This window comes from Coniosporium apollinis (assembly GCF_000281105.1).
Source record: "Coniosporium apollinis CBS 100218 chromosome Unknown supercont1.7, whole genome shotgun sequence".
Taxonomy (NCBI): Eukaryota; Fungi; Ascomycota; class Dothideomycetes; genus Coniosporium; species Coniosporium apollinis.
The window spans coordinates 159,330-176,361 of record NW_006913269.1 but is presented as its reverse complement, the minus strand read 5'-3'; the positions used below and the strand labels follow the sequence as shown (position 1 = coordinate 176,361).

General features: G+C 52.8%; 7 protein-coding genes and 1 non-coding gene across 8 annotated transcripts; 2 read left to right on the top strand and 6 right to left on the bottom strand.

Moving 5' to 3' along the window:
• Positions 1-423: 423 nt before the first annotated feature.
• W97_01953 lies at positions 424-507 on the bottom strand. Its single transcript has one exon. It is a non-coding gene; the product is annotated as a tRNA-Arg (tRNA).
• Positions 508-819: 312 nt separating this feature from the next.
• W97_01952 (uncharacterized protein) lies at positions 820-2,271 on the bottom strand (the record flags this gene model as incomplete). The annotated part of the gene is made up of 2 exons (XM_007779855.1): positions 820-1,702; positions 1,769-2,271. 2 exons carry the CDS (start codon positions 2,269-2,271, stop codon positions 820-822), a joined length of 1,386 nt encoding a protein of 461 aa, XP_007778045.1.
• Positions 2,272-4,693: 2,422 nt separating this feature from the next.
• W97_01951 (uncharacterized protein) lies at positions 4,694-5,059 on the bottom strand (the record flags this gene model as incomplete). Its single annotated transcript, XM_007779854.1, has 1 exon — positions 4,694-5,059. The coding sequence occupies one exon, from the start codon at positions 5,057-5,059 to the stop codon at positions 4,694-4,696; it is 366 nt and encodes a 121-aa protein (XP_007778044.1).
• Positions 5,060-6,078: 1,019 nt separating this feature from the next.
• On the top strand, positions 6,079-7,245 carry W97_01950 (short-chain dehydrogenase/reductase family oxidoreductase; the record flags this gene model as incomplete). Its single annotated transcript, XM_007779853.1, has 5 exons — positions 6,079-6,154; positions 6,215-6,402; positions 6,453-6,700; positions 6,761-6,920; positions 6,976-7,245. 5 exons carry the CDS (start codon positions 6,079-6,081, stop codon positions 7,243-7,245), a joined length of 942 nt encoding a protein of 313 aa, XP_007778043.1.
• Positions 7,246-7,782: 537 nt separating this feature from the next.
• W97_01949 (uncharacterized protein) lies at positions 7,783-8,341 on the bottom strand (the record flags this gene model as incomplete). The annotated part of the gene is made up of 2 exons (XM_007779852.1): positions 7,783-8,160; positions 8,228-8,341. 2 exons carry the CDS (start codon positions 8,339-8,341, stop codon positions 7,783-7,785), a joined length of 492 nt encoding a protein of 163 aa, XP_007778042.1.
• Positions 8,342-9,046: 705 nt separating this feature from the next.
• On the top strand, positions 9,047-10,504 carry W97_01948 (uncharacterized protein; the record flags this gene model as incomplete). The annotated part of the gene is made up of 3 exons (XM_007779851.1): positions 9,047-9,394; positions 9,473-9,995; positions 10,113-10,504. The coding sequence occupies 3 exons, from the start codon at positions 9,047-9,049 to the stop codon at positions 10,502-10,504; spliced, it is 1,263 nt and encodes a 420-aa protein (XP_007778041.1).
• Positions 10,505-11,057: 553 nt separating this feature from the next.
• On the bottom strand, positions 11,058-13,999 carry W97_01947 (uncharacterized protein; the record flags this gene model as incomplete). The annotated part of the gene is made up of 5 exons (XM_007779850.1): positions 11,058-11,552; positions 11,612-11,836; positions 12,124-12,564; positions 12,628-13,563; positions 13,622-13,999. 5 exons carry the CDS (start codon positions 13,997-13,999, stop codon positions 11,058-11,060), a joined length of 2,475 nt encoding a protein of 824 aa, XP_007778040.1.
• Positions 14,000-15,753: 1,754 nt separating this feature from the next.
• Positions 15,754-16,770, bottom strand: W97_01946 (uncharacterized protein; the record flags this gene model as incomplete). The annotated part of the gene is made up of 1 exon (XM_007779849.1): positions 15,754-16,770. The coding sequence occupies one exon, from the start codon at positions 16,768-16,770 to the stop codon at positions 15,754-15,756; it is 1,017 nt and encodes a 338-aa protein (XP_007778039.1).
• Positions 16,771-17,032: the final 262 nt, after the last annotated feature.

The window sequence follows — 17,032 nt, the reverse complement described above, 5'->3', positions numbered from 1 at the left end:
CAGATGACGCTAGCAGGGGTAGAAGCACGTGAGGAACAACACCACAAGCCCTTCCATCGTTTAGTATGCACAATTGAGGCTGCACAGCTCTATATGATTATCCTATCTAGGTTAAGCTCACCAAATGCCTTGCGCACGCCGCCGTGACCCATTTTCTGGCGTTTTGGAGCGATATCTGGGCTTTATTGGTGTGGGAGGCACGAGAGCTTGGTGAGGCATCTTGGTGTTCTTGCTTAATAAGCGTCGGCAAGCTAGCTAAACGAGCTCCGATCTGATTGAATTCACGACATCTACGATTATTTTTGGCAACGACGTGGCCCCTGAGTTGCACGCCCCCACCAGGCGACTTAGTATGACAACCAGACGCTCAAAAAGGATCATCCTCTGTTCAGAATGCATCAAAAAGAATGCAAAAAGGCAGTTCGACCAGCACGGGACTCGAACCCGCAACCTTGCCCTTGCCGGCGGCGATAGGAGGGGCACGCGCTACCATTGCGCCAACCAGCCAAACGTGGAGGAGTTTTCTCCGCATGCTGTATATAAATTAAAATCAAATTTAAACCAGCCCTCCCAACAGTACCCAAAATGACGTCCGTACCGGTCTTTCGCATGATGGGGCAAGATTATTGGCAGTAACGGTTCAAACATTCCGACACGATTGTACCACTGATCCGAAGCAACGTTTATGGAGCGGGTGGCTCGTTCTCATAACAGCGAGTGAAGCCCAAAGGGAAGCAGTGGAGCACCAGCTTCGTTTTGTATAACCAGAGAAAAGCACCTGGACTCCTTTCCTACAAGTAATCCTTACAAATTCCGCAATCAGAAGCGCGCCTCAACCTTCTGTTCCACGTCCTGAAGCGCCCAATCACTCCTCGCCTTCTTAGACCTCACCGCATCCGCCTGCTCCTTCGTAAACCCCTTCGCCTCAACCGCAGGATTATAGCCCAAGCCCGTCTGCTTCTTGATCTCCTCATCCGACAACTTGCTGTTCGACTTCCCATCCGCGCGCTTGTACACCGAGCACACCACCGCTCCGCCCAGACCAAGGTTATGCTGCAGCGCAGCGCTCACGCCGTCAACATAGCGGTTGTTGGCCCAGCCACGCAGATGCCATACCAGCTCCGCACATTGCGCGAGACCGGACGCACCGAGCGGATGGCCCTTGCTGATGAGGCCGCCGGACGGGTTGATGACGCATTTGCCGCCGTACGTGATGTCGCCGGCGCGCACCATCTCGTGGGCTTTACCCGGCTCGCACAAGCCGAGCGCGTCGATGGTGCACATCTCGTTTGCGGAGAAGCAGTCGTGCAGCTCGCAGACGCGGATGTCCTTTGGTGACACCTTTGCTTCTGCCAGGGCCTCCTTGGCGGCGTGCTTGGACATGCTGTAGCCGACGAGCTCGATGGCGCTCTTGTTGAAGAGGTTCGGTGAGTCGGTGGCCATGCATTGCCCGGCAATGAGGATGGCTTGGGACTTTAGTTCGGGATGAGCGTCGAGGAAGGCTTGGGATACGAGCACGGCTGCTGCTCCGCCGTCTGAGGTTGGGCAGCATTGCAGCTTGGTCAGAGGTTCGTGGATCATTGGCGACTTCTGTATTTCCTCCAAAGTGTACTGCTGTTGGAACTGCGAATAGGGGTTGTTCTTCGAGTGGGCATGGTTGACGCGGGCGATTTCTGCAAAGTCTTCGGCCTTTGCGCCGTACCTGTGCAGTAGGTCAGTCTTCTTGTACGTCTTTAGGGCTCTTTGAATTCAGTCGGAGCTAACTCACTTCTCCATATACTCCCGTCCAGCATTGCCAAACAGCTGCGCAGCGCCAGGCGCACTCGTAATGCCCCTCGTCTCCTTCATAATCTTGTTTGTCGTCCCTGTCGGATTCTCCCTATCCTGGAAGAACGACTGCAAGCTGCCTGGGAACATCTTCTCGAATCCAATGACCAAAACACAGTCTGCGGCGCCATGGCCGATCAGGCTTCGTCCCATATACAAGCCCGTCGATCCAGTCGAGCAGTTGTTGTTGACGTTATAAATGGGAATTTGGGTCATGCCGAATTGGTAGAACACGCGCTGGCCGCAGGTGCTGTCGCCGTAGCAGTAGCATGCTACCGCCTGGTCTACGTCGTCGTAGTTGATGTGTGCGTCCAGCATGGCCTTGACACCGGCTTCGAAACCGAGCTCGGTGTAGTCGACCTTCCCGCGAGGCTTGATGAACTTGGTCATGCCGACGCCGAGGACGTAGCATGGCTCCGCTATCCTCGCTTTCTTGTTGTACATATTGACAGAGTGTGTGGGATTTTGTGGGAGAAGACGAGTCGATGTTTGAGTGATTGCCTAAATATACAGAGTCGTTGGATGATGGGAATTGATTTGAAGACGCAGCTATAGATGTCGAGAAGAAACCTTATAATTACAAACCACGAATGCGGAGAAGCTCATATGGAGACCCTCTTGAGCAGCCGTTTACCCCAGATTCCAGAGAACCGAGGCTCGTGTCCGTTTCGAGCCATCCCGGCAATCGATAGCCGATTCGTTCGTTGATTGCGTCTTGCCTCCATGTTTCTTGGCCGACGGGAGTGCACGTGGAGTGATCGAACTTCTCTGACAAAAGAACGACACAACGATCGAGTTGTCTTCCATAACGGACCGAGCATTATATACCGAACAGGCCTTGAGAGTGAGTGTTCTGCCAAGTCCGGCACTATCCTCGTCTTCACAGAGGCGGCATAATCAAAATAGGTATCTCGTAGTGTATCAGAATCTATCCTGGATCATTCATTGGCCGAAACACGCGGAATCGAGTCTCTAAAACACTCAGATATTATATTAACATCTCGTATTTCCTGCAAAGGTCCACGCTCACCACCAGCCGTGGGAGATAAGGGGACGTTTCATCCTTGGGACTATTTATAGGCTCTAGTCGTATTCCGTCCTCATCCCCTTTCATATTGTCCTTTCAGCTCTTCTTTACTACGTGCGCATCATGTCTCAAGGTCCCATCACTATGTCGCCAAGAGCTGCAGTCATTTCCGTTATACTGTACTTCCTGATCCGCCCGAGTGCCTCTGCAACAGTCACTCTAGATGAACTGCCAGCTTATCAGTCGCAGCGTAGCTGTGCTAAACACTGCTTCTTCATCGTTTCGTCCGGTTAAGGACCGCCTAACGAAGTTGCTCGTCATCTCTCATGCGCAGTAGACCCTATCGAGAACGATTGCTTCTGTCGCCCGGACCTTCAGGCACAAGCAGAATCGTACGTGAGGAGCTGTGTGGGCAGTGCATGCACCCGGAACGCTCTAGACATCAGCAGCGCAGTCCAGGTTTACAACGACTACTGCACAAGCGCTGGGTTCCAAAGGGCGGAAGTCACAGCCTCTGCTCCAACCTCAGGTATGCAGTACTCTCCAGTAACCGTAACAGTCACGGCACTGCGGACTGTGACTCTTTCGTCTGGAGAGCGACGATTGAGTGCGCCTTTTGGAGGGTTGGCTGCGCAGGTCGCGGACTTGCTCGGATAAGGGAGATGATTGACAGATTCACGTCCACCTCAGGTACATCCACCCGTTTGTCCACTCTCACGTCCCAAATACAACCTTCAGCCCAGACATCGTCGCCCCCCGCCACGCTGACATCATCATCTATCGAAGACACCACGATCCAGACGACTACCGGCGCGACTCACGCTCCGTCTTCAAGTGGTATCAGTAGCAGCAGCGGCGGCAAGGATGAGGAAAAACTTGGTACTGGAGAGATCGTTGGCATAATCGTGGGGACTCTCGGGTTTATAGCAACAGTTGCTGGCGCTTGGTTCTCTTACAAAGCCCTAAAGAACAAGAGGCATCCGCATCCAGAGCCGTTGTATCCGTTTCACCAGTACTCGCAGCCGCAGCCTTTTCAGACCTTTCACCCCAGCAAGATAAGTTAGATGGATTGGCGAGTCAACAATGTAACGAGACAATTGGGTTTCTGATATGCCACTGGAACTTAATTGACCTTGGGGCTCTCAGCATGTCTTGTTTTGAACATCCCGACAAACGGTCTTATGTGCAGAGTTTCTGCCCGCAGAAGAACGGAAAAGGAAACCTTGCCGAAGGTTGCAGATAATTCATCGGTAGGTAAGGTATGGAAGCACGCTCACTGACTCCGAATCCACAGCATGCAACCGCGTGCAGAAACCATATCGACAGGGAAAAAATAAGAGGCTGCACTCGCCATCCCACCAAGACTCCCGTCAGCACCCTCAATCACGAGATCGTCCACGCATACAGCAATGGATACATGATGCCACAGCTCCACACGAACGCGCGATCATAACGGCAGTGTCGAACGCATAGACGTCTGCTGCGGTGACAATCATACTCGGTACTGTCCCTGTTGCGCGTCTCGGTAGGCTGGAAGGGGAGTTCAGTCGAGCTACGAAGTCAAAGAGAGTTTCAATGGCACGTACCTGCAAGCCCAGGTTTAAGAGGAAATTTACTTCAGTCCCGCCGAAGCATACCAAGACCGGGACGCCTAGGTCAGTGATGCGTGGGGATCTCCGTAGTGGTGTCGGAGTGCCGTAGTGACGAGTAGGGGTTATGGTAAGTCGTCCGCACAGTCTTAGACATAGGAGGCATGATAGAGGTTGGCGGACGTAGAGTCCGGCATCGTGCGGAGCGTCCTTTCGTAGGTTCTCCGATGTGTTCCTTGGATGCAATCCATCAAACAACGGCCTTCTTCGCCTTCTTCAAGGCTTTCTCAGCCTTCCTCTTCGCTCTCTTCGCCTTCATGCTCTCAAAAGGGCCTTGAACCGAGAGAGCACGCTCAGCTTTCTCTTCCGCCTTGTCCTCTTTGACGAGGAGCTTCTTGCCACGGGCCCGAGCACGCAGAACAGCAGCCTTCTCTCTGGCTCGCAGGCGACGAGCGGCCGGCTGATGGGTGGGGTCGGCTTTGGCGAGTATGGGCTCGATCTTGGAGCGTGCTTTGAGGAGGGCAGCGGCTGCGCGGAGCTTGGCTCGCTTCCCGATGTGAAGGTTTCCTGCAGGGACAGCGGAGGGGGCGGCGTCGCCAGTGTTGACGGTAGACATTGTTGGTGGTATGGAGTGTTTGGATGAGAATGGATTTGTTGTTCGATTGATAGGTAATGAATGGAATTGGAAGAGGTTGCTTGCTGTGAGTATATGTACAGTTGGATGCAATGGAAGGACAGAAGCAGGACCAAGTTAGAGAGATGAGCTGGAAAAGACTGGGAAACTTCGCTCCTTCCATTGGGATGATGGAAGTTACAGACCGTGGTTGGCATCCACCGGATTTGCATGGACTGTTAATAGCACTCACTGCCACTTCTGATTTTGGCAGCAATGGAGCGGGTTCCTGTATCCGGAAAGCCGCCGCTGCACGGTTTAGCATTGCGCTAGCTAGGATCGTCTGCGGGAAGAAGCGAGCGCCGCTGTGGCTATCAACTTGTCACTGACCTCATCTATCATGACCTCGTTGACGGTCAGTCTGGTCCCGGTGGAGATAGTGAGGGCTGTTCAGAAAAGACAGCCTGCCTAGATTTCTGTAACGGCGCCGGCTTCATCCGCTTCGGCGTGGAAAGCGTGGGTTAAACGATATGCTCCCGTCTAAGTCTTGCGAGGCCGCGCTAGACCCTACCGGAGCTGCCTCCTGCACATGACGGTGACGGTGCTGTCGTGGGAAAGCAGTACCGAAATTGGGGTTGACTGAGCGTTTGACGTTCTGAATCGTGCTGAAGGGCATCGTATGCCCGTTGCTGACCCATTGCGGGGTTACTGATGTCCTGGGGAGGTCACCGACGTCCAGACTCTTCTCTTGACGGATTAGCTTGCTCTGCCGACGACATGCAGATGTGGATTCTGGGCGTGTCAAATGGCATGCAGCCGTATGCCGCCGCATGCCGTCGACGATCCACTTTGTGGGTTTCTTGCCTATGATGTAATGCTGCTCTCATCGTACTCTAGAGAGCTCTGAGTGCAAGCTATCCCTTCGTATTCCAGTTCCTACCTCACATCTTCCTCCTCCAACAGCAAACTTCGTACGGGATAAATAGTAAGATCAAGAACTCGACAGGAAAAATCATCAGGCAATGGAAACCATCAAGGATGCGGCCAAGTCGGTGACCGGCTCCGGTTCTGGCGATAAACCCGGAGAATTTGAGTCAGGTACGTTGACCTCTATTGTTGCAATTAACTCTACCTCACTCAACTGACTGTGCATCCTAGGCTTCACAGTCCCCGTCTTTCATCAGAAGGTTCCCGGCCTGCAGTCCGAAATGGGACCTCAACCACTGAGCGATCGCATTCCTACCCCAGAGGGCGGTTCCCAGCTCTACAAGGCGGCCGGCAAGCTTGAAGGCCGCAAGGCACTGATCACTGGCGGTGATTCGGGCATTGGCCGCTCCATCGCTATCGTACGTGTCATACCACATCCCGTCCTACGGGCACTACTGACTGATCTCAGTTGTTTGCGATGGAAGGCGCAGATAGCTTCATCGTCTACCTGCCTGAAGAGGAGAAAGACGCTCAAGAGACGAAAAAGAAGGTGGAAGAGTACGGCCGGAAGTGCTACCTCCACGCTACGGATTTGACATCCAAAGAGAACTGCAAGGCAGTGGTTGAAGCCGCGCTCGAGAAGATGGGCAGCATCAACATTCTTGTCAACAATGCGGCGTTCCAGATGATGCAGCAGGACATCAAGGATTTGCCCGAGTAAGTAGTATTTTCCGCTCATCGTCCCCGTGCCGTAGTACACGCTAACACTGTCAACAGGGACCAGTGGATCAAGACGTTCAACACCAACATTCATCCTTACTTCTACCTCGCCAAGTACACCCTTCCCCACATGAAGAGAGGAGATACGATCATCAACAACGCCTCCATCAACGCCTACATCGGCCGTCCCGACTTGCTTGACTACACCTCTACAAAGGTAAGTTTATTGACCGAACCCCACCCAAAGTAGCTCCGTTGACGGAAGTCCACAGGGCGCCATCGTCGCCTTCACCCGCGGTCTCTCAAACCAGTACGTAGGCCGCGGCATCCGCGTCAACGCTGTCGCGCCCGGCCCTGTCTGGACGCCGCTCATCCCGAGTACCATGACCGACGAGGCGATGAAGGAGTTCACGTCACCGATGGGTCGGCCTAGCCAGCCCAGCGAGATCGCGACCTGCTTCGTCTTCTTGGCTTCTACGGATAGCTCGTCTATCTCAGGCCAGACGCTGCATCCCAATGGCGGTACTATCGTGAATGGTTAGGAACCGTCAAGAGGCGATGTCGGTGGCATGGGGGATATCGGAGAGAGATGGTAATGAGTGGAACGAAAATGGCTTTATGATTGTACAACACTGCCCACTGCGGCTACCTAGGTAGCAGCTGATGGCAAAATGGTGTAATGGTGGGTGCTTGATCAGAAAAGTCCTTGCTGAATCCATGTCGAACTTTGCTTAGTGCTTGACGGTAATTCTTCTAGCTAACATCCCAAACGGCTCATTCACCCAAAAAAAAAGCGCGCATAAGCCCCCTTTCTAAGATTCGGAAGAATTACTCAACAGAATATGTATTTATGGAGCTCATAGTGCCATAATCCTCGCCCCAGGCTGCGGCCTTGACTCAGTTCATGTTTTCAAAGCCCCATCCGTGCCAGACGGTCTCCAAGCGCTCCAGAAGATCCGGCTCGTCCTTAATTGCCTCGGCCAGTTTCGTAAAGAACACGTCTTTAGATTCCTGCGTCCAATCCTTCTTCCAACGCAACCCAGGAAACACCGTATCATCTACGTACTCCTCAAGCACGTCTACGTGCCCGAGGCGTGTCTATCCCGGTCTATGAGTGACATGACCATAACATTGCGGAAGGAATCGATGCGGAGCTTGGGTACCTTTATGGCTTGAAAGAACTTAGTTTCCATGTTGCTCACGAACTCTTGCTTGCGTCGCATCTGCCCTGCGATACCAACAATTTCGCAAAGCCGCGCTTTTGCCTCTTCCTGCTGAGCCGGGGTCTCGATAGGCGCTTCGAGAAAAGTGGCGAATTTTGCCCTGAGCTCTGGCTGGCCGGTAAAGATGTGTCTCAAGCCATTCTGGTACTCCTTCACGGAGCCTTCGTCCCAGAAGAAGCGTTCCATCAGGTCTTGATTCTGTTGGAACGCAACAGGGGATTTGGATAGACGGAACTATAGATAAGCTAATGTTACTATCTGATGGAGAAGCGAAGCGAGCTTCTAATACTAGACTACTTACGTTGACTTCTGTGATTAGTTGCATACCTTTCCAACTCTTGATCCATTCCTCTGTCATGCCTGAGTAATCGGGCTCTGGCCCCAGTTCCTTAGCTAAGTCTGCTTCAAATGACATTTCTTGGAGTTAAGGTTTGTACAACAGTACAAACGAGAATGAAGTAATTCCATAAGATCCCTATATCTCGGGCTGCAGCGAGATATCTGTCAGATTGTGGAGAACTGAGCCGGCGAACCTGCGAAGCCACGCCATATAAACGTTTGCTGTGCCACCGCTCACGTGATGCCATATTTAGTTGTCTTGGACCCCTTGCGGCACTTCACCGTCTTGACTGCACCTTGACAGTCGAGCAGACAGTAGAGCTGTTGCCGTAGTTCGTACATCGCTTCATCGCTTCCTTCGGAACTCACAATGTTCTCTCTAAGTTCTGGATTTTGTCGCGCGGAATGTATCCGTATGATGGCTGTGTTAAGCGCGCTCATGCCTACGCCGCCCTGGGGCACAGCTTAGGTAGGCGGCTATATTTCCCTCACTCGCCTTTTCCACCAGGTCCTGTCTTTCAATACCTTGCGGAGAATGTGAATGTGGTTATTGTTCAGCTCAAATACTATGGCGTCAAGTTATCATCTGCGACGAGGGACATTGCTCTTGATTGCATTCTTCACCTTAGTCATCCTGATTCTATCAACTGGAGCCAGACTGCATCTTAGATATGGGGCGCGTATCTCAACCCTTATACCCGGCACTCTTCTTTCACCTAAAAGGCCTGAAGCCACACGGGACTCGTCGTGTGTGGCCGGCTTGCCTGCGATAACTACTGTCATGGACCATGCCGCTACGATCAAGACCTCTCATGGCGAGTTTCCCAGCCTTACGACTAATAGGCCCTCCACGGACACACACGTAGGCTGGCGACCGACTATGACAGAACACAGACTACCCACGGCAATCAATCCCGGTGATATGGTGCACTGGCAGTTCAACGCCACAAAAGACGCCCGAAACTATGGCCTCACTGCCTCCCAATGCGCGGCCGCGTTTGCTGAGCTCTTCAGCGAAACCGACCGCGCCGTTGCACACAGGCAGAAGATCGGAAGTGTCACCCCTGCCGATATTAACTTGGAGTGGAAGAAAGACGATGCAGTGAGGGCTCTTGTCTATGACCGGCAGGTAAAATGCCTACGCATCCTCAAAACTATCAATATCTCGGCCTGCGTGGAACATACTGGCTCACTACGATAACGACAGCTGTACATTCTTGAAGCCAAGTTTTCCGGCTCAGGCTTCGGCGCCACTCGTGCTCTCGCCGTCCTCCACGCTCTCAACCGCGCCATTACTGCAATCGCCCCCTCCGAGCTCATCCCAGATGTCGAATTTTCCTTCTCCGTCTCCGACATTGCCGATGCCTCCCACGCTGATCATACTATCTGGGCGCTCTCCCGCCTAACCTCCGACGAAGCGACATGGCTGATGCCTGATTTCGGATACTGGTCGTGGCCGCTCGAGCTCGTTGGCAGCTACAGCCAGATCCGCGCTGAGATCATGGAGAACGAGGTTGATTGGGACAAGAAGACGCCAAAGGCGGTATGGCGCGGAGCGGCGAAGACGAACAAGCTGAGGGCGGATCTTTTGGAGGCCACGAGGGGCCAGAGCTGGGCGGATGTACAGGAGGTGTTCTGGAACAACAGCACGGATTTGCGCGCTGAATCTGCGGCTACGGCACTCTCGATGGCGGAGCATTGCGCGTATCAGTTCGTCATACAGACAGAGGGTAAGCATCTCTCGTGTGCACTGTCTGGAGCAGCGGGCATGAAAATACGAGGGATTACTTCGCCTTTGGATGTTCATGCCCGCAGGTATCCTTAGCTGACGAGGTGTGGGAGTACAGGACGCAGCTTCTCCGGCCGCGGGAAGTACCTCTTGAACTGCCGTTCTGTTTTCGTCATGCACAAGCGCGAATGGATCGAGCCGTACCATGGACTGCTTGTCCCATCAGGACCGGAGCAGCACTATGTTGAAGTCGAACGCGACTTCTCCGATCTTGACTCGAAGATGCTAGAACTCTTAGCGGATCCAACAAGAGCAAGACGAATAGCAGATCGCAGCGCAAATGTATTCCGAGACAGGTTTTTGTCGCCGGCGGCGCAGGCTTGCTATTGGAGGCGCATGATTGAGTCGTGGGCGACAGTCAGCTTTGTGCCGGAGGGCTGGGAAGTTGTTCGAACGAAGGGGAAGGAGATGAGGAAGTTGCGAGGCGTGCCATTTGAGAGCTTTGCGTAGGTATCTCCTTGCGGATCTTGGTGAGAGGATGTGAGATGCCCTTGCTAATTAAGTTCGAATAGGATCCAGACGGTTGTACCCACGAAAGCAGCTTGTAATTGGTGGGATACAATAACCTTTAGATGTTGAGTTGGGAGAGACGTCTTACAGCTCGGCTTGTCACTCAGGTAGAACCGTAATGCGCAGGTTATTCTTGGGTCATGACTGAGAAGAGAAAGTGGCATAGTTGTAGCGGGACTTTCAGGAGGTTACCGGGTAAAAATTCTTATTTCCACTGTTTACAAGATTACTAGGACTATACAGGTTGTGAATACGTGAGTATCTGCCGACGAAGAACTCGCTGCACAACGCTAGTCGTGGGTCGTTGAATGTCTCTGCACTTTTTATAGCCATTTGAAGTTAATAGAAACCCGGTATCAACCTAAGTAGTGTAAGAGAAGGCAATCCGATAATCGGTGTTTGGAAGTGGCAGTCTAATAGTATGCTAGTTTGCTATAACAGACCATTTTGCGGAGAATGGAACGACCTATACCATGCTCCTCTTTCCAGCCGATTACCAATCGCTTTTCCACTCTACGTACCGCTCAGATCCAACGTGTCCTGACGCGCGCAAGCGATCAAATTCTTGTTGCGTCGCATTGGGCCGAAGTCGCATCGGCCAAGGAGGAACAATAGTGTGATCTGAGCTCATCTTAAGCCCTGCGGCCTGACCGATATCACCGATGCGCAGGTTGCACATGTAGCGATCGAACAGACCGTCGAAGTCTCGGACCACGCGACGCGCATCCATAAACCTTATGTAGTCTGCGTTGAACTTGTCGCGGGCGAGAACCGCGGCTGCATCCAGAACCATGTAGGATCGTAGGCGGCCTACTTCTTCCCGTAGCGAGTCGATGTCGTCGGCGTCGGTAAACACTTCGTGCACTGCGTTGAGGAACAGTGTGAGAAGAGTCGCATGCGGATTCTCGCTTGGTAGTTTGAGTAACGGACCGAATGTCGTGAGAGCAGCCTTTGGGCCGACTCGGCCAAGATCCGCAATGTTTGAGAGCTGGAAGGGGTCAGTGCCTAATCTCTCTGCAACACAAGGCTTTGGGCCCACGATCCTACCTCAATTCGATCAAAGGAGTGTTTACTGTCGTCGATCGAGCTTGGAAGCGCCAGCGCATCACCATGGAGCAGCTGAAACTTGACTTGGGGGCCCTCAATCCGGTGGCAAAATCGTTGGAGCGTGTCCTGAATAAGGAGGAAAAGACCGCCGTAGATATCGTTTTTCGCAATAGGCGCTTTCCCCAGGATACAGCCATGCCACGGTTCGGCGCCCCCACCTTGGTTCTTGAGCAATTTTGTTAGCGAACCTCACCAAAAGTGACCTAGGCCGTGAGCGCATCAACTCACTAACCTCACCATCGTCGTGAAGCTTTAAACTCACTAGTATTATCTATCTAAACTCTTAAGCTTGGTGGTGATGGCTCTAAATATCTTAAACTACACTAATAATCTTATTATTAAGCTCCTTATAGCCGGATACTCGTACCGCTGTTCGATGGCGGCCATACGGATGCAAACCTCCCGGTCATTATTCTTATTCTGCTTTCAGACCTCCCGGCTCACGTGCGTACCTGCTCCACAGGCTTGACATCCGATAAGGCATCCGTTCCCTCCTCTGATGTGCTATCGTCCTTGAGCTCCTTTAGCTTCTCGACTTCTTTAAGGTTCTTAAAGCCCATTTCCCATGCAACAAGCATGACGCTGCCGAACACGGCAATGCCGAGATACATGGTCCGATCAATCGCCTTGCCATAGGCCACCAGGACGGCGGCCAGTTCAGAGGGGGTCAGGCCCGCGGCGCGGATGTTGCGGGCACCAGCTTCGATGATAACCTCGGGGCTGGAGCCGATGAGCGCCGCTCGCTGCGACAGTTCTTTGCGCAGGGTGTTGTTAAAGATGGCGTTAGCGACGACGACCCAAACGGCGGCGCCAATGTTCTGGGCGAATATAACGATCGCGATAGCCGTGGGGATCTGTTTCAGGGGAACGAGGCCTTGGACGGCGATGTATGCCTAAATGTGTAGGGGGATGTCAGATTTGGAGCACGACCCGGCAATTGATTAGAAGCAACTTACAGCTGAATTCCCCAGACCGCTACCGATACCGTAGACGCATAAGTAGCCGAACCATTGCCCGAAGGTAGTTGCGGGGCTCAGCATTGACATGAGGCCGTAGCTAACGGTTGCGATGGCACTACCCGCTAGAATCCAGGGTAGATAGTAGCCCGTGACTTGTATTAAGCCGCCAGTGACGAAAGTAAATATGACTAAGCCCAGTGTTACCGGAAGCAAATGCACGCCGCTCATCAGAGCCGAATCATTCTTGATAACCTGAAAAAATATGGCCAGGTAAAAGTCGCCGATGAGAATGCCGCCGAGGGTAAAGAATTGCGTCAGTGATGCTGATCGGACGATAGGGCTTCTAAGAAAAGCAAACGGGATCATTGCGCCGTCCCCTTCTCGGTGTTCCCAGAATAAAAAGAGCGTAAAGACAGCAGCGGCTCCGCATAGCAGGCCAATGACGACCGAGCTGTCCCAGGCATACTGGTTTCCGCCAAACTGGAGGGCCAACAAAAGCATGATCGCAGCCGGGCTAACGAGGGCAAATCCGACCAGGTCTAGCGACTTGACGGCGGTGCCGAGAACTTGGCGCCAGGGAGGCTTGACACTTGCCTCTGGCACTTTATTGAGGATGAGGCAAAGGGCAACGACAACACCGATGGGTAGGTTAATGTAGAAGCACCATCTCCATGAGACGCGGGTTGAGAAAGCACCTCCGAGGACGGGGCCGCACGCAAGACCAAGCTGGCCAATACCTATGTTGATTCCTTGAAACAACGGCCGCCGCTCTTTTGGGACGCAATTGGCGATGGTGGTAAGACAGCCAGTAAACAGACCGGAAGAACCAAGGCCGGCGATAGCGCGGCCGATAATGAACATAGGTGACGATTGTGCCGCACCGCATATGGCCGAACCCAGCTCAAAGACGAAGAAGAAGGCAAGAAAGGTCCACTGGGGAAGAGTTAGGCTCAGTCAAGCGAGTGGACTGAAGGGGCGGCAGTCGACATACCTTGAGGGAGAAATAGGTGTAGATCTTACCACTCAGTGGCTGGAAGGCAGCGCTTGCCAGTTGATAGGCACCCGCGTACCAGCCGATGTCTATTAAGGCGTTGAATTCGGTAGTAATGGCGGGCGTCGCGGTGGAAATGATGGCCAGGTCGAGGAAAAGGAGATAGTATGCCATGGTGGCGCCCGCCAGGATCGAGGCAAGCTTGAGGCCCGTAGGATAGTCGTAGCGGTGCTCGCCATCGTTGGCGGGATCTTGGCCTGAAGCATTCTCATTCTTCACGACGCTCTCAATATCTTGTCCAGGAGGAGTATGGGAAGAGTCCGAGGTGGGGGAATTGACTATGGCGTCGACGGGGATCGCAGCCCGGTCTGGCTCCATCTTTGGGCGGGTGTGGAAGAAAAAGATTGAGGCAAGATGGAAGAATGGTTGAAGAGAGGAGGAGGAGGAGGAGGAGGAAGAGAGATTAACATCGAAAGGGTAGAAATGATCGCCTTATCGACTGGGGAGTAGATCGGCCGCTGTCCCGGTGACGGGCGCTATGGGAGCGATTTTGGTCCGCAATTATACTTCATTCCCCTATTCAGCCCGGAAGGGGGATTGTCGTCCAATCAGAGAGAATCGGATGGGTATTAGGCCGACCGCCTCGAGTCTGACGGGTACTACGGTACCTATTCGTGACCAATGGTGGGTCGTTATCAACGCCCCCACTACATGGATATATGCAGCCCTGTAGTCACTCGTCATAGACGAGCAACTGTCATCGTAACGCGTGTATTATCGTAACGCGTTTATCATCATAACGCGTTTATTACCGTAGGACTACTAGGAGGAGAATCGTGTTCCTGGCTACGATGTCGAAGTCTCGGTCGTTGATTACAACCTCGCATTGCCCGGTGTAAGCGGTCTGGAGTTCTGCCAGCGTCTTGACCGCGTTTCTCAGATCCCCGGATGCTTAATTAAGTCAGATGTATCTTTGCCAGTGAGGCCAAAACGTACCTGCGAAAAGCAAACGGAGGTTTTGGGCGACGTCGACTCCTTCATTCTTCTCAAGGCGTAAGAGATCGACGGCAGGGACATTGCCCATTAGATATTTCTTCTTGCCAAATGGCGTATGTCCAGTTGGTGGACGATCGATACTGTTAAATTGGGGCTGTCGCTTTTCTGTGTGCCATGCTGGTTTCCATGTGGCATTCATCAGTGGAGATCTGCAATCGGGTTTGTGCACGCCCCAATGCGCTTTCTGACAGTCTCTGCTGCAACACTTGATTGAGTCTGTAAGCGTATGGACTTCCGCAGTGCAAGAAGAAGCAACCCACCTGGACTAAAAGACAGCCGTTGCATGCATATGGAGCTAAGTTCGGGCATGACGTGATATTGCCGTCCAACACACGCATCGTGTTGGCACAGGTAAGCATGGCCTCTTAATGATGCGAAGTCTGACCAAGAAGGCAGTCTCAGATCGGCTGTAAGGCAAACAAACGGAGTAACAGTTGGGTTTTGCGGTTACGGTCACTTTGAATCCAGCCGTGTTGACGCTGATAAGAGAAGATGCGTGAAAGGGTTTATATGAACTCTGTTTCGCGACATATCCGCTGGCAAACACATGCAAGCCGCATGGCAAATGCACTGTTCGTACTCATACAATGGCTCTCTAAACAAACTGCCGGTAGGCTTTGATCCCTGCACCAATCAGTGCTGCATTGACTCAGAAGATGAGAACTGTGAATACTCCAGGATCAACAAGCTGTTTCGGCAGCAAGGGAGCCTTACGCACTCCAATCTTTTCTTTACCTAGGAACTCCAAGCAAGCTGAACTCCTTCCAGGTTTCTCCTCACTGCCGGGTTCCGCTGGAGAGCGGATAAGAATTCTTTGACAGAGAGATGTTCTGCGCGGGTATGCAGCCGTGAATGGCTTGACATATTCCTTGCAACTCCACTGTCCTCTCCTGGGCTCTTGAGTCCGCCACCCGCGGACCCTTGATACAGCTTCGCTACTCTTGTAGCTGCAACTCTATCCCTGACTCGTAAGTTCCGACGATCCACAAAGAACATGTTCCACGTCGCTTTCTCCCTACCAGCGGGCTGGATGGGGAGAACGCTTTTCGCCATCATGGAGAATGTATCCAGGTAATTCAGCCGTCTGCCGGTTTCCCAAACGGATCACTGACAACGGCAAGTGCTCTATCGCACCATGTAAAGTAAGGTGCCAGCCCTCCTTCCGCTCTTGTATGATGCATCATATGTCTCCTTGCTCCGGCGCCCCAGCCTTGCGGCAGAATCTTCTCGTAGCCCCACGGCAAATCCATTCCGCTGTGTATCTCCACTAACAACCATACAAATACCGGGACGAACAACGTACGGGTCAACACGTGGCTGCCGATGATATTGAGGCTGAAGTTCGCTAGCAGCACCAAGCCAAGGCGCTCGACAACGTGCAGCTGATTCGTAATCTGTGGATTGATCTCGGCATGACGGTGGTGCGGAGCGTGTAGACGGCGGAACGGTGGTATGGTGTGCAGAGCAAGGTGGAAGAGGAAGAAGAGCGCGTCGTAGATTACGAGGCTGGTGAGCAATTCGAGTACGAGTCGACGACTGCTGGGCGCTCCGATAGGCAGAGCGCGCTGAGTTTGAAGAGGCGAGGAAGCCGTCATGTTGTGGAGCGTCGGGACGAGGAAGGTGCTGCGGTGCATAGCAGTCAGAGCAGCCGGATCGTAGTTCCCAGAAAGAAGCATAGATTCCAGGGGTACACCGGCAAACTTCTTGATCATGGTCAGATCCATCAGCAAAAGCGGCGTAATGTAGGTAGCGATCTCTTTCAGCCGACGCGATGGCCTCCTCATGCCTTTCGCACGCCCTGGAGTCCTGACCCCATCTCCGCTAGTGAGACGTTTCTCCCTCTCCTGTACTGTAAAGCGCCAGCTTGGATTCTTCATGAAGACAACAGTCAAAGACACTTCAATGGCGGCGTACCAAAAGACCGTCCAAAGCGTCTCGAAGGTAGACCATCGGTAAAATCGGGTATCTCGAAGCTCATCCCAGACCCACGAAAGCAATGGCTGATAAATTAATGGAAATGCGAGCGCGGTGATGAAAAGGGTCCCCAGGGCTGCCCGAATCTCCGTTGTCAGCATCCCGTTGTGGCATTCCATGCTCTTGCTGACCATAACGTCTCCCTGGCCTCAAGAATATCGGTGATGAAAGGATTGAGTATAGAACCTCCATGTTGTATTGCCGGTACCTGCAGACGCAAGATCCTAAATCGTGACTGACGTCAAGATCAAGCCGAATTCCGAGATCTGCTTAGTAAGGCTCCGGAAACCTCACCGCAGGGAATTTCCGGTATTCAGTTGAGCGCAGGAAAACACCCTCTCGAGACATACGGCAAGAATTTGGCAGCTTCGTCGACATTCA